The sequence below is a fragment of the Telopea speciosissima genome, chromosome 2 (assembly GCF_018873765.1).
Source record: "Telopea speciosissima isolate NSW1024214 ecotype Mountain lineage chromosome 2, Tspe_v1, whole genome shotgun sequence".
NCBI lineage: Eukaryota > Viridiplantae > Streptophyta > Magnoliopsida > Proteales > Proteaceae > Telopea > Telopea speciosissima.
Window position 1 is genome coordinate 58157008 of NC_057917.1, and position 16732 is coordinate 58173739.

At 40.0% G+C, this 16732-nt stretch overlaps 1 protein-coding gene across 3 annotated transcripts; it reads right to left on the bottom strand.

The window, feature by feature from the left end:
• Positions 1-206: 206 nt before the first annotated feature.
• LOC122652806 (uncharacterized lipoprotein syc1174_c-like) lies at positions 207-15792 on the bottom strand. Of its 3 annotated transcripts, none has more exons than XM_043846667.1 (9): positions 15628-15792; positions 15309-15443; positions 14831-14947; positions 14590-14718; positions 13935-14111; positions 7749-7889; positions 893-1078; positions 571-642; positions 207-463 (listed from the first exon to the last, which is right to left on the bottom strand). In XM_043846667.1, exons 1-9 carry the CDS (start codon positions 15775-15777, stop codon positions 311-313), a joined length of 1260 nt encoding a protein of 419 aa, XP_043702602.1. In that variant the 5' UTR covers positions 15778-15792; the 3' UTR covers positions 207-310. The 3 variants fall into 3 exon arrangements, with proteins under 3 accessions (XP_043702602.1, XP_043702600.1, XP_043702603.1); XM_043846665.1 differs by having other exon boundaries at positions 14590-14721; XM_043846668.1 differs by lacking the exon at positions 7749-7889 and having other exon boundaries at positions 14590-14721.
• Positions 15793-16732: the final 940 nt, after the last annotated feature.

The following is a 16732-nucleotide window of genomic DNA, read 5'->3' on the forward strand; positions in this document are numbered from 1 at the left end:
GAGGTGGAAGTGGAACTTTGCACAATTTTTTTTTATTTTCCGTCTCTCAATTGAAAACTGGCAATAAAATCTCAATTCAGTAAGAATACAAATTTAAAGCTTCAGGTATTTCTCATCTTCTTTAATAATGTTACCAGACCACTATTTTAAACAATTTTTTCAGGATATATCTAAATCAGTATCTTGTGAATTAGCAATTGCATAGAAACCACACTTTTTATTTCTCAATTACTAACAATGTAAAAAGAATCGTGATTATAAATGGCAGCATCAAAGTATAAAAAAAAAAAAAGAACAGTCATCAAGAAATTTATACTGTATTTGATGCTAAATAACCATTACAAGGGGAGACAGAAGACAGCCTAATGTTATTAATTCCATTCCTCCGCAAAGAATTTGGGTCTACCCCTGCCTTATGAGCTGCAATGACTCCTACAGCCTCCCAATAATTTGAGACCTTGACCTGCAAATGGAATTCCATTTCTCCAACATATTCAAATGCCTAACGAATCAAACAGAAGAGCACAGATACATCAGGAAGAAATGGCTGGCAAGAGATGCTATACATACCGCCTTGATCCCAAGTTTATCAGGTGTATCATCAAGGACTGTTTGGTTCTCCTCAACAGCAATTATTAGTGGCTGTACAAAATCAGAGTTACTCTTTCCATGTTATAAACTGGTGGTTGAAGTGTTGAACATGATTCATTCAATGTAAAATGAGGAATGTGGAGAATCAACTGGAAACAAGTTGTACTGCTACTACATCCCAAAAAGAAAGAGAAAAAAAAAAAAAAAGAACGGAAAATAAGCTGGGTCGAACATTTTAATAATTTTGCCGAACACAGATATAGGAAGACAAACACTGGCATATCAAACCAAATGAATTCACCTTATGTCTTAAGCTTCTTGCAAAAGCAAGAGTACCCTCCCCTCCACATGCATCAATTGGAATAACTACACTGTCAACATCACTTGCTAATATGCATCCTTGCCCCAAGGTTCCAGAATCCTTGGCTACATACTGAGGTGCATTACATAATCCAGCAAGCACACATGGCAAGAAGGTATACCCTATCTGTTACACACAGAAAATATTGTTAAGAGAGAAATCTTAATAAAACATTCAAACCTACAGTACTCCAGAAAGATCCACATCACACTATTGGATTGTCTGCTGTAATTAGAGAAAGTAGTATCATTGACCATATATTTTCCATTCAATGTTTTACAGGTTTGTATCAGATTCCTGAGAGTTAAACACATGCAAGTTTAAGATGGGAAATTAATTTAGGTAGATCAAAGTGGATGTGGGATCTAGAGAGCAAAGATGATTAGACAGTTGCTGCACTTCAAGGTTGAACTCTACAATTATGCCGACCTTTTAATCCTTATCAGTTGCAGGAGTCCAATCGGTAAGTAAAGAAGGTAAGTTAGTCGTTTCTATATTGCCGTCTGTTGCTGATTCAGCTATTAAATTAGGCAAACCTGGGATTTGACACCAAAGATCCAAAAACAGCTTTATTTGGTTTATAATCATCAGCCATGTTAAAAGAAATGACTAAGAAAAGACAAACAAAGAGCAAAAGTATCATCCACAGAATTTGGAGAAATTTAGACCAAAACATGTTAGGGATCAAACTTTTTTCTTAAACTTTATCCTGCAGCTTCTCTTATGCTTTCATGGTTTTAGGTCTTCGTGATTCTCTACATAGTTTCATACAATTTTCAAGCTTTCTGATTTTGTGTTTCCACAAGTGTATGTTAATCTAGTTTTTTAGATCGACCAAAATAAAGTAAAGAAAAGTTTCTCACCACACATGGTGATAATTGCACATCAGTTACTTTTAATAAATAGTGGGAACAAATTTAATTGAGATCACAAAAAAATATTGGAGAGAAATACGAGCTCTTAGAAAGACCATACGATTCCCCAGTTGGTAGCCACAACTCCCCCCCCCCCCCCAACCCAAAAGGAAAAGAAAGAAGTCTCCTGAAAAATATTTAATCCTTGACGTATGGCATGGGACAAGCAAGACCTTCAAAGTAATCCCTGAAACATCCATAGAGATTACTCTTAAGTCTTAGCCTCAAAAACAAGGCTGGAAAGAGGCAATTGGCAATGCTTTTACCCGTTTTCATCACCAGACCACCCACCCATCCACACACACAGAGACAGAGCACATGGGTGAAATGTTCGAAGTTCATCACTGTCAAACCCCCCCCCCCCTGGATCAGTTCATTGTTCATTGCTCATTGCAATCAAATTTAAAGAAACTAGTATGGTACTAGCATAAAACAGACAGTCCAGCATAGTACTAATGCTTGAAACAGTCTAAAGTGTAAAAATATACAGCCCAGCATTCTTTTTTTGGCATACATTCTATTTCTAGTGGTGAATGTGCACCAAAGTCATCTAAACTAGAACCTCATTCATTTGGAGATTATTGTTTACGTTGTCAGCATGGTCTTCCCAACTCTATCCTGACCATAACAGCATATATTATTTGACTCGTATTCTCATAATCCATCATCACATCTTACGTTTATCTGTTTAGAAAGGTATGAATTTTGCTCTCTAACAAAAATAGGATCACGATTGCATCTAGCGGAGTTAGTTATATGTTTGATGAATTACAATTAGGTGTGCCACAAGAAGAGACATTTTACCGCAGAAGTCACATGACCTGCTTGGTTACTGTCATCATTAGCTTAAATGTATGATCTACATGGACCAACACTTTTCTGGACTCCTAGAGGTCTGAAGCTATAGGGATAGAACGGGGAAGGTTGTACTTGGTATATCCCTGAATATACGAAGCTGCAACTGAAACAGACATTCAGACTACAATGGCTAAGTAATGTAGAACCAGTTCCCAGTAAGTCTAACTAGGAACCAGTCCCACAGTAGGATCCCAGGCAATGACAAAACAGCAGGTCATAACACCTATCCCAGAAGCAGAACATTAGAAACCAGCCCCAACAACATGCTAATAAATTAGGAATTATGACATTACATTGCCTCAGGTCTGATACAAGGTACAGTTATGAAATACCCAACCACAGCGAGCAAACGGCAAGATAAATTAACGCTGTCGGCAGAATACAGAAGACTCAAACCCAGGAATAAAATAGTATCCCAAAATAGCAACTAGATGACTCAGATGGGAAGATCGTTTTAGTTGAAGGTAGGGTACCTAGGAGGGATTAACACTTCAAAATTCCAGCCAATGTTAATGGCTAGATCTTGAGATAAACTAGAGATTCAAAAATAGAAGGTAAAGGTTCAGATTTAGAAACTGTATACCTCAGGAAGATCCAGCCTTTGGATGAACAAGAAACTACAACCGAATGAAGTCTAGGACTAGGGTAAGATCATACCAAAACCTAGGCTCATTCTACTGGTTAGACGTGATGTAAATAACCATGGAAGTCTGCTGTCCAGAAAGTTCAGAACAAAGGTGCCGCAGACAGTATATCTTCCCCGATATCAAGCCCTATTGATGGGACAGTGGAATCCTTCAACAGTGACAAAAGAAGAGACCGATGGCCACAATACTCTCTGTAATTGCTGGTTGCAGTTGCAGGAAAATAGTAACAATAGTAAGATTGATGGGAGAGAAGAAGATAGTTAGTCTCTCTCGGACTAGGGCGTCTCACCCAAGGCCTCTCACCTTACTGCATCTCACAGGGATTTCTTGTGCAAAGCCAAGCTCTTTTCATTCATAAATTCGTGGCTACAGCTTGGCTCATACAATTAAATAGGCTTGCTGAAATTACAAAAATAGAAAATAATTGAAAAGGAAAAGAATCCCTGCGCAAGCTATGGAATTCCTTGTACAACAAAAAAAGATAAAAGTGGAAACAAATCTCCACCTAAATAATACTTGCCTAATTCAAACTTTAGAATCAAAACTAACAAAATAGAAACTAGATCTATGCCAAAATAGAAGATAACTAAAATCTAACTTGGTCAATAACTAAGCAACCAAATTAAACTAAACATAATAGCTACTAAAGATGTGAAATCAGCAGCATCTAATCTTCCACTTCAGCCGTTTGGGGTCCACACCACTGTTTATGTGAACAGTAACTTTTTCCTGAATTTTATTTTGTTCAGGGATTCTTTTCCTTTTGTATTACTAAGAAACAGAAAATAGAAAATAACTACTTAATCCCGTATAGGATTTAAATCCCTAATATATGGGCTTATAGAATTGGGCCATTACAAAAGTAAACCCAAAAATATAAAGCCCATGGACCATACAACCCATTGGACACTCAAAATTACACATTGGTCCATTTTTGGTCAAATTTGATGGTCTGGTGTGCTATTGGCCTTCTTGTTCTTTTGAACTACATCAACTTCCCCCCATCTTGAAAAACACTTGCCCATGAGTTTGGTAGTGATGGTGAATCCGATCTGCATGATCATCCTTCAATCGTAGGTAGTTAGCAACAACCATCGATGTCGTCCAGTCATCAGTGGCTCCACTGTCCCTCCATAATTCTGATACCAATAATGTAGAACCAGTTCCCAGTAAGTCAATTAGGAACCAGTCCCACAATAGGATCCCAGACACTAAAAAAACAGCAGGTCACAACACCTATCCTGTTGGTGGCAACCGAAGCGGTATGGTACTAGGTACATAACAAAAATTGCGATAACAGGATCTCAATGAACACATGTGATAACGAATCAACATTGGGATGAATAGGATACCTAGAACACACTAGAGGCACATTCCTCCAAAGGAATGCAGCACAATGATGCAATCACTGAATGATCTCCAACTCTAATGGCAAAACCCAAGCTTGAGAAAGAAGAAGACTCTCTTCTCTTTCTCTTCTCAAAGAGAATATTGTGTTGACAAAAATTGTACTGCAATTTTAGGGTTTGAGTCAAGTTTCTCTTAAATTGAAAAGCCCTAATTAGGAGATTACAATCTAACAATCAAGATCATGCCATGTGATGTGATCCTAAAAGGTAGCCTTTAAGTTATCCTTAATTGCATAAAAAGACATCTTTACAAAAGGTGTAACCTAAAAACCCCCTGTGGTAGATAATTTCATTACATTTTCTCCCCACTACCAACATCCACAATGCGCCCTCACAAGCATGGAATCAAATGATCCGCCAAAATTGCAAATGCACTATTGAACAAACCGTGAGTGTTAAGACCAATGATCAACCAAAATTATTTGAAACTCCTTTCAAATAATAATATTAAACTAATATTACCGAGGCCCCAGATTCCGATCGATCATTATTCAATCACTCACAACTTGGATGTTCATCCTATCGGGGTGTGAAACCTTATTAAGGAACGCCCACATTCACGCATATACACCATACAATGAGCATCTGGTGTGTAGTCAGTTCTGTCGGTAGACATCAACCATTGGATCACAACAATTGCATGAAATATAAATGCAGTAGAAAATGCCTCTCAGGTACCGAAAAAAAAAAAAGCAACTACTGGAAATTCCCCTTGCGAAGACAATGGCGGTAAATCAAATTGGGAATTTCATTGGATCAGTATTCAACACAATTAAATGCCCACATTTATATTTCCATGCTAATCCCTATAAGGGAAATATACAATGTTGCAACCCTAGAACAGAGTGTCCAAATCTGTCCATAGTTGTGAATTAGTAACAATAAAAGTGGGCAATTGCACATTATCAGAATAATCACAACAAGTACATGAATATGAAAATGTAATAATTAAATTGGGTTTGATGGACACATACATCAAAGGCAATCAATCCAACATATCCCAGCAGCAGAACAATGTATACTAGTCCCAACAACATGCTAATAAATTAGGGATTTGTGACACTTATATAGCCTCAGTTCTGATACAAGGTACAGTCATGAATACCCAACCACAGTGAGCAAACGGCAAATAAATTAATGCTGCCGGCAGAATACAGAAGACTCCAACCCAGGAATAAAATAGTATCACGAAATAGCAACTAAATGACTCAAAGGGGAAGATCCTTCTAGGAGAAGGTAGGGTACATAGGAAGGATTAACACTTCAAAATTCCAGCCAAGGTTAATGGCTAGATCTTGAGATATACTAGAGGTTCAAAAATAAAAGGTAAAGGTTCAGATTTAGAAACTGTATACCTCAGGAAGATCCAGCCTTTGGATGAACAAGAAACTACAACCGAATGAAGTCTAGGACTAGGGTAAGATCATACCAAAACCTGGACTCATTATACTGGTTAGATGAGATGTAAATAACCATGGAAGTCTACTGTCCAGAAAGTTCATAACAAAGGTGCTGCAGACAGTATATCTCCCCCAATATCAAGCCCTGTTGATGGGACAGTTGAATCCTTCTTTAACAGATAAACAACAGTGATAAAAGAAGAGACTGATGGCCACGATAGTCTCTGTAATTGCCGGTTGCAGTTGCAGGAAAATAGTAACAACAGTAAGCTGGAAGGGAGAGAAGAAAAGGAAGAAGAAGATAGGTAGTCTCTCTCAGACAAGGACATCTGACCCAAGGCCTCTCACCTTACTGCATCTCACAGGGATTTCTTGCACAAAGCAAAGCTCTTTTCATTCAAACATTTGTGGCCAGAGCTCTATGGCTCATACAATTAAATAGGCTTGCTGAAATTATAAAAATAGAAAGTAATAGAAAAGGAAAAGAATTCCTGCATAAGCTAGGGAATTCTTTGTACAATAAGAAAAGATAAAAGTGGAAACAAATCTCCATCTAACTAATACTTGCCTAAATTAAACTTAGAACCAAATAACTAACAAAATAGAAACTAGATCTACACCAAAATAGAATCTAACTAGGTCGATGACTAAGCAACCAAATTAGAAACTAAACAAAATAGCAACCAAAGTTATGATATCAGCAGCATCTAATCTTCCACTTCAGCCGTCCCTATGGGGCCCACACCACTGTTCACATGAACAGTAGTAACTCATGAACAATAACTTTATCCCGAAATTTTATTTTGGTCCTTTTCTTCTTGATGCTTTGATCTTCATCACCAAGTTTTGGTCCACATTTAAAGCTTATAATCCTGAAGTAATTGTATTGACATGTTTTGATAAATAATATTTTAAAGGCATGGTATAATAATTCTACTAGGGTATTCTGTTACCTTCAATGGTACCTCTAAAATCAAAAACAGGTCTATGGATAGAAAATAATTAATGGACTCTCTGTGTTGGCAAAATATAAGTTTGTCGAGGTACTCCTTGATGGTTTGATTGCCTAGATATCATTTTGAAAAATAAATGACAAATAACAGTATAATAAGACTAGGACAATAGGAGTAGTTTGAAAGGGGAAGAAATGAAACATCATACATTCAAGAGCAACACTAAAAAAGAGCGTCCCCGTGCACGAGGCTCCCGCTACTGCAGGGTCTGGGAGGGACAAATGTACGCAGCCTTACCCCCGCTTCGCCAAGAGCAACACTCAAAATCATAAATAAAATCCCAGGAAGATATACAAGTAACCTTTAGGATAAAAGCATTTTATATTTACAGCAACAATCTCTAGTAGCTAAGCTGATTTGTCTTAAGAGAAATTTACTTTAGGATACAAGCATTTTATATTTACAGCAACGATCACAAGTAGCTAACCTGATTTGTCTTAAGAGAAATTTTGTACACAACAAATATAATAATCAATCACTAAGATTTGAAAGTATGAGTTTATTTGTCAATTACTGAAGACTTCTTTTTTTTCAAAAGTAGAAGTTATCGCTGACCTCCTCAGCAGCTGATCTTGGGCACAAAGATAAAGTGAGAGGAAGAGGTGATAATGCAGGAGCATGTGCACAAGGGATCTGGAATTCCTTCACGATTAGATGACTTATAACTGCCTCAACTCCTGCCAATAAGTCTATTCCCTGAAGAACCAAAAACAAAAAGAAAGTAACACCAAAAGCAGTGGCTGGTGTAACAACTAACAAGTCAACAATGAATCTATGAAAATTTAAGATGACATTCTTCTATCCAGATGTTGTTTGAAGCAGCATCTGGTTGCAAGTGAAATGAAGGAAAGGGAAATGAAAATATAATGTAAATAAAATGGAAACTTTTATAATCATTACCAACAATGAATGCATAATGAACCTAACAAATTTCTAATTCTAGTAATTAATCGTCACATCTCAATCAAATTCCATGGATTTGAATTGGAAAATAGAGATTCTAATTGAGAAGCTTAATTGGCATATTTGATAAGACTTGAAGTTAGACATACAGTCATGATTACAAAAATTTCCATTTTCATTCTTGAACTAATTCCACTTCCCTTCATTTCCCTTTGCTTCCAACCATATGAGTACAAAGCCCACAGAAAATGGCAAGTCAAAGAGCAGGAGGTCATGTTGTTGAGATGTGTTACCCGATATTATAAGCGTATTTTTGGTATTTTATTTATGCTTTATTATGTACTTTTGAACAAGGGTAGAATTGTAATTTGGGCTGTGATACTGTTCACGTGAACAGTGTTACCCTGTGTAATCTCTTTTATTATTATTACTATAAATAGAGAGCTTGACTAATCTCATTGATCATTCAAGCTATTCACGAAATTCCTGCTTTGTTAACATGGCATCAGAGCCAAATACACTCTGATCTAGGTTTTCAAAACCCACCTCCCTCCCTTCGATTTTTTTTCTCCTCCCCTCCATCGAGCTTCTTCCCTTCTTCTTTCTTCCTTTCTTTTGGTTCTTCTTCTCCCATCAGAGCAGCACTACTGAGGTGATCGTAATGATCTAGCTGCTGCCCCAACATACCTCCTTTTTTATGCCTTTTTTTTGGATCAAGTGGAGCTGAAGAATTGTCTGCGATTTGAAGATTCCTATTTTTTTTGGAGATCAGGCCTCTACATCTATTTCGGCTGCATCTTCTATTGTGGGATCTTTATTTGATATTGTTCTCAGCCCCTCTTCACTTCATCAGATTGGTTGAAGACCCCAGCCCCTTATCGATCTCTCTTCTTAGGGGTTTTTTCAAAACCCTGACATTAATCGATCTTGGGGTTGGGTTGCTGGTTCCTGCTGCATCTGATTGGCACCCTTGCTGCCTTCATTCGACATCATTCCCAGCCTACATATCTGAGATTTTTTGCTCCAATACAGCCCTCTTCTATTGGGGGTCGATTCCAGAATTTTTTTTTTGGATATTTTTTGGCTGTTTGCTGCTTCATTGAAGATTGGTTACCTGCTGCAATGACTGGTTCAGATTCTTCTTCGGCCTCTTCTGGCATTGGTGGCCAGCCCTGGCCTGATTTTCTTCCCCTTGCTGCCCCAATCAAACTTGATGGCTCTAACTGCCTGAAGTGGTCTCGGTCTACCTATTTGACAGTAACTAGCCGTGGCCTCACTGGCCATCTTCTTGGGACAACAACTAAACCAGTGGAAGAGGGTTCTCAGCTCAACAAGTGGTTATCTAATGATGCAATGGTGATGTCCTACTTGATCCATTCTATGCAGGGGGATATCTCAGATAATTTTCTTCTACTGGACACAGCCCATACTATCTGGAATGGTGCCAAAGAGACTAATGGTCGCACGGGGAATGATGCACAGGTCTATGAGATTAGAAAGAAGGCTAATGCCACTACCCAACAGGAGCTTTTTGTCTCCAAATACTATGCTGCCCTCAAGAACATGTGGCAACAATTGGATCATTACTCCGACTATCAGCCCTCTATTGCTACTGATCTGGTTGCCTATCGCAAACATGTTGACAAAATACGTGTCTATGATTTTTTGGCTAGACTAAATATGGAGTTTGATCCTATTCGGGTGCAAGTACTTGGGCAGTCCCCTTTTCCATCCCTTGAGCAGGCCTTTGCCTTGGTTCATAATGAGGAATCTCGTCGGGCTGCTATGCTGCATTCCTCTACTATTGATCGATCCGCCTTGCAAGTTGCTTCCAGTACTCCTTCTCTTACCACTATTGATGGTGGTACTGCTGTCCCTAAAGGTCCTGTCAAGTGTGAACACTGCAACAAGCTCTATCATACTAAGGCTCAATGCTGGAAGCTCCATGGGACGTCTGCTGATTTTGAGGAAAAGAAAGCCCATGGGAAGTTTAAGCCCAAGGCTCATATGGCTGATTCTCCTACTACTGCTGTTGCTGCCCCTTCATCTGACATTGGGCTTACTCAGGATGAACTCCTAGCTTTCCGTCGCATGCTACAGGCCTCTTCCGCTGCCTCCACTACGGCATCTGCACCTGCTGCCCCTCCTGGTTCTAATTTTGCCTTAGGTACTCCAGTCAATAGTTTGTGTGCATCGGCTGTATCCAGTCCTTGGATTATAGATTTCGGTGCCACTGACCACATGACTGGCTCCTCCCATGTATTTCATCTTTATTCTCCATCTTCTGGCAAAGACAGTGTTCAAGTAGCTAATGGTTCCCTTTCTCCTATTAATGGGAAGGGTTCCATACGCTGCTCACCTACCTTTTCATTAAAATCTGTTTTGCATGTTCCGTCCTTTTCTACCAACCTTCTCTCTATTAGTAATCTAACTAGAGATCTGAACTGCAAACTGACTTTTTTCCCTTCTCATTGTGTCATACAGGATCTGGAGACGAAGCACACGATTGGGGGTGGTAAGATGCAGGGTGGTCTCTACTTACTTGACCGGGTCAGCCTTCTACTTTGCATTCGGCTTCCTCTACAGCTCATCATTTACAGTCCACCTCGTTCCCTGACCTTCATCTCTGGCACTGTCGACTTGGTCATCCATCCCTTAGTACTTTATCTCTTTTGTTTCCTCGCTTGATTAAGAATTGTAATAGGAATGAGTTTTTATGTGAGGCTTGTGTTTTGGCCAAACAGACTCGTTCCAGTTATTCTTCATTAAATAAAAGAAGTGAGTCTCCTTTTGCTTTGGTTCATTCTGATGTGTGGGGCCCTGCCCGTTGTACTTCCCTTTTTGGTCATCGATGGTTTGTCTCGTTTATTGATTGTTATACTCGTGCCACTTGGGTGTACATGATGAGCCATAAAACTGAGGTCTTCCGCTGTTTTCAGTTATTTCATCGTATGGTTCAGACCTAATTCAATGCCACCTTGCGCATTTTACGCAGTGATAATGACAGAGAGTACATAGAGGGTCAGTTCCAACTTTATTTGGCTGCACATGGTATTGTCCATCAGACCAGCTATGTTGACACCCCTGCCCAGAATGGGGTTGCTGAAAGGAAAAATAGACATCTCCTTGAGGTAGCCCGGGCCATTATGTTTGCACGGCAGGTTCCTTCTCACTACTGGGGTAATGCCATTCTTACCACTGCTTATCTCATCAACCGTATGCCTACCCGTGTCCTTGATGATTGTCCCCCCGTTAATCTCCTCCAGGGTTCCTCCTCCTTTGTGGTTCCCCCCAAAGTTTTTGGTTGTGTTTGCTATGTCCGCAATCATCATCCTCATGGGAAATTTGATCCACGGAGCATTCGGTGTATTTTTCTGGGCTATTCTGCGACCCAGAAAGGATACAAGTGTTACCATCCACCTTCTCGTCGTACTTTTGTCTCCATGGATATTGTCTTCCATGAGTCCTTGTCATATTATTCCCAGACACCTCTTTAGGGGGAGCAGGATCAGGGTTTTGAAGATGTGTCTGCTATTCTTCCGGCTTCTATTCAAGGGGAGCCCTCTGTAACTTCAGCTCCTACAGTGGCTCCTATTCTGAGGGAGCGTAGACCAGTAAATCAAATCCTTGTTGATAAGGTATATACCCGGGAGCGCACAGGACAAGTTGAGACTACCACCACTACCATACCACCTCCACAATCGTCTGGACTTGATCCAGATCCAGACCCTGCTACATCATCTAGTAAGGATCCTTCCCTTGACTTACCTATCGTTGTTTGTAAAGGCGTTAGGTCATGCACCCAACACCCCATCTCCAATGTTGTTTCCTATGATGCTTTATCTCCTTCCTATCGTGCATTTGTTTCTTCTCTTTCCTCTGTTTCTATTCCTCAGAAATGGCAAGAGGCGATTGCAGATCCAAAGTGGAAAGCAACCATGATGGAAGAAATGACGGCCTTACTTAAAAATGAGACATGGGAGCTAGTTGTTCTTCCTTCGGGTAAGAAACCAGTTGGGTGCAAATGGGTATTTGTTGTCAAGCAGAAGCCAGATGGAACAGTGGATAGATATAAAGCCAGGCTTGTAGCCAGAGACTTCACTCAGACTTATGGGATTGGCTACCAGGAGACATTTTCCCCTGTTGCAAAGTTGAACACTGTCCGGGTCTTACTGTTTTGTGCTGTCAACTTTGGCTGGGACCTACAGTAGTTGGATGTAAAAAATGCATTTCTTCATTGGGAGTTGGAAGAGGAGGTTTATATGGATGTTCCTCCGGGTTTTTCCTCTAACAAGACCCATGGGAAAGTTTGTAGGCTCAAAAGGGCACTCTATGGGTTGAAGCAATCTCCACGGGCATGGTTTGGTAGGTTTCATAAAGCCATGGTCTCCTGTGGATACAAACAGAGTAATGCTGATCACACTCTGTTCATCAAGCGAAAGGGAGAAAAGGTCCCTCTTCTCATAGTTTATGTTGATGACATAGTTGTGACTAGTAATGATACAGATGAAGTTTCTCACCTGAAGGCTTTCTTGGGACGGGAATTTGACATAAAAGATCTAGGATAGCTAAGATATTTTCTTGGGATTGAAGTTGCCCGTTCTCCAAAAGGCATCTTTCTCTCTCAGAGAAAGTATGTTCTAGATTTACTATCCGAGACTGGTTTGCTTGGTTGTCATCCTTGTGACACTCCCTTGGAAGCTACTACCCGTCTGCAAGAGAAGGATGGTGAACCTGTTGATAAGGGCAGATATCAACGATTGGTGCGCAGTGATTTATCTCTCCCACACCGCACGGATATTGCCATTCTTGTGAGTCTTGTGAGCCAGTTCATGCATGATCCTTATTCCACTCACATGGCTGTTGTTCTTCGTATTCTCCATTACTTGAAGTCAACTCCAGGAAAGGGGATCCTTTTGTCTCCTCATGACCATCTTTCGCATTGAGGCTTACAGATCGGGGTGGTAACCACGACAGAAATCTACCTCCGGCTATTGTACTTTTGTTGGAGGAAATCGGTCACATGGCGGAGTAAAAGCAAAATGTTGTGGCAAGATCTATGCTTTGTGAATTCCGTGCTATGGCCCAGGGCATATGTGAGTTACCGTGGCTTCGAGTTTACTCCTTGATATCCGTGGTTCGCTTCATCTTCCAATGATGTTGTCTTGTGACAACAAAGCAAGAATTAGCATTGCCCACAATCCAGTGCAAGCATGACCGTACCAAACATGTGGAAATTGACAGACACTTCATCAAGGAGAAGTTAGAGAGTGGGCAGATTTGTATCCCTTTTGTGAAGTCTAGAGATCAACTGGCTGATGTCTTCACCAAAGGATTGAGTGGGAAGTTGTTTTATCCTAGTCTAGTCAAGTTGGGCATGTGTGATATCTATGCCCCAACTTGAAGGGGAGTGTTGAGATGTGTTACCCGATATTATAAGGGTGTTTTTGGTATTTTATTTATGTACTTTTGAACAATGGTAGAATTGTAATTTGGGCTGTGACACTATTCACGTGAACAGTATCATGAACAATGTTTCCCTGTGTAATCTCTTTTATTATTATTACTATAAATAGAGAGCTTGACTGATCTCATTGATCATTCAAGCCATTCACGAAATTCCTGTTTTGTTAACACATGGCAATCGCCCCCCCCCCCCCCAAGAAAAAGAAATGAGTAAGCCCATAGATATTTGTCAGAAATTATTGGATCATATTATACAGCTATGCTAATTCAAGATCTTTGTAAACATTTCAAAGGAATGGTTATGGAGATGCTATCTTCCAAAATAGACAAGTAACCAAGTGAGAAATAATCATTAAATATTCTGTGCCACACCTTTCCCTGTCGATAGTCTTCCATCTCTTTGACATCATCATCTGGAAAGCGTCCCACAACTGCAATTGCATTTACTTGCGAGTGGTTGACTAAAGTATGTACAGCCCTCAAAAGTGAATCAGGATGCCGAATCCTTCCCGTTGATTGGCCGGACCTATGATCAACCCATTTCTCAACCTGCTAAAGATTTTAGAACTTAGCCTGCAAGAGGAGCCTAACCATACAAATCTTCATGGTCCACGGATGCTTGCAAGCTCTTAAAACATATTGGTATTGAAAATAGCATAATCCATTTGTAAAACAACTCAGTAATGAAGGAAGGGAGACACGGCATTGCTTATGTTTTACATTCAGAGTCCAGTACAGAACCTCTAAGAGTAAGTACCTTTCAGTTAAAATCAAATTGGAAAATGTACAGTGTTAACATTTCAAATTTAAAGCAGTAATAAAATTAAATATTTGGCTCAAGCATTATTACATAGCGGGCATGGCATACACCCTAGAGAATCTTCAGACTATTATACATTTCACAAATAAATGACTTTCAAAAATAATGGTAGTTTCTAACATGAATGAAATGTCAACAAGATTATGAGCTACATACTGTATTACGCTTTTTAGGGGAAATCCCAATTCGAAGGCAAGAAGAAGATACCTGTAGAGGTGTGTCAGTGACAACATACTCCACAACAGGCAATCCAAGGGAAGCCCTTGTTGCATCAGCTACTTGCAAGTGGCGAATTCGTAGCTCCTCCTCTATTCCAGCATCAAGCACCAGACCCACCTGCTTCATGTCATAAATTTGGATCTGATTACATGCTACATGTCATGCAATTTGGGATAAGCGCATGGCATGAAGTGAAGACGGTTATTACAGTCAGAAGGATGAAGCAAACCTTATTTCGGTGGATGGGTTGGAGTGCCCAAGACCCTTGTGCGAACCGATCAAGTGCGTGACCTTCCACGTATAGCACATTCGGCAAGGGCCAGTAGAGCATTGCTGCATTAAGCACCTGTAAGTTTTACTTCTTTCCAGTGGGTGAAGTTTGAACTCAAAAGAAATTGATAACTAAATTCTGCACAAAACGATGTGGTCAACAGTTTAATCATCGATGTGATTGGCCTTGACAATAGCAGGTTAACTACAACAGTTATACTATTATGGGATATTTGAAAAAACCGGAGCAGAGTATATTATAGAACCAGATCCCTGAACGACCTGAACTGGGGCGGACAACAACTGCCCAATGTCTATATAGTTTGATTGTGAATGCAAACCTGGATACCATACGTGTTCCAGTGACGGAAGCCATTCCATCACTGAAGTTAGAGCATGCCGAGAGAGGGAGAGAGGGAGAGAGAGAGAGGTCATACATTAGGGTGTGAAATGAGGCAATCGACAACGGAAGCGAGGGTTCGAGCGACGGGGAGAGCGTCGCCAGCAAATCCACCAATGGAAGCTCCAACACCCGTCGGGACGATCATCACGCTAGTGTAAGGCCTGCGGAACTGCAAAGATTCCAAACAATACCACACAGAAGAAGCACCAAATCAGAACACTACTCTAATGCTAATAATGATATCTTCTTCTATCTAGTACGCATTTGATTTCAGCTGAAGAAAGCAAGCAAACGGCCTTGAGCAAAGCGGAGAAATCTAAAACTTTCTTTTTTAACAGAAAGTAGAAACAGACCTTGGTGTTAGAGAAAGGAAAAGTTCCACACGATATCGACAATTGATTGGGTGATTGGGTGGTCTTCTTGGGGAAGGAGTGTTTCCAACGACGGCCCAACACAAGTTCCTGGCCTGAAAACGAGCTGCAGAGATGGAGATGGAGTGCCATCCTTTCGAGTTTAGGCAACCACCAGTCCCTCCCGCCCTTTTCTTTGCCCTTCGTCCGTTGATAAGGTTCTGTCCTTTATCCGTGTAGCTAAGACTAGGGATCGAATCGCCTCCCCGAGGTTCCGGCCACTGTTTCAAAAATCGGAAATAAGCTGTGATTTAGGGGGGGTGAATGGGCCGGGTATTTTAAAACCTTAGACTAATACCAAGGTCTCTTAACTCAGCTCAGGCCCACTCCAACCCTAAGTCGGATTTGGATATCTCAGTCTAGGCCCATTTCTATCGGACTAAGCCCAACCCAGCACAGCCCAACTCTAATAGACCCTGATTGGACCGGGGTGGCCTTGATTGACCGTGGCAGCCCATGAAGATGTGAAAGCATAGAAAAGCATCTCTCAAATTGATTGTATTGATCCCATTTGGCAATTCCGATTTTTGAAAATGACACTGTTGGCGTGGAAATCTTTTCTCTATGGCTCCGTTTGGCTGCAAGGGAAATTAAAGAGAAGGAAAGTGAAATTTTCATACTTAAAAATGAAATTTATGTAATCATTACCACATGTGACAATATCACTAACTCCAAATCATTTTATATTTGGTTATTAAATTCTACTTTACTTTGCATCCAATTCCCTTTGATTTAAAATGTAGAATAAATATTACATGTAAAAGATATCATTACTAAATATGGTAAGAAATTTAAGTAGTTTATACAATCACATGGGGTAATGATTACGAAAGGGTTTTTTATACGTTTGAAAATTTTTCCTTCCCTTCCCTTTAATTCCCCTTGCAACCAATCGGAGCCTATACTTTTTTTTTAATGGCAAAAGAAAAATATATATTAAGCTAAAGAAAGAATAGTTTGTACAATATTGTCTTTAATACAAAAATGGGTCTTCCTAGTAGATACATAATGAGTTAGGAAAGAAAATAAGTCACGGACATGACCATTC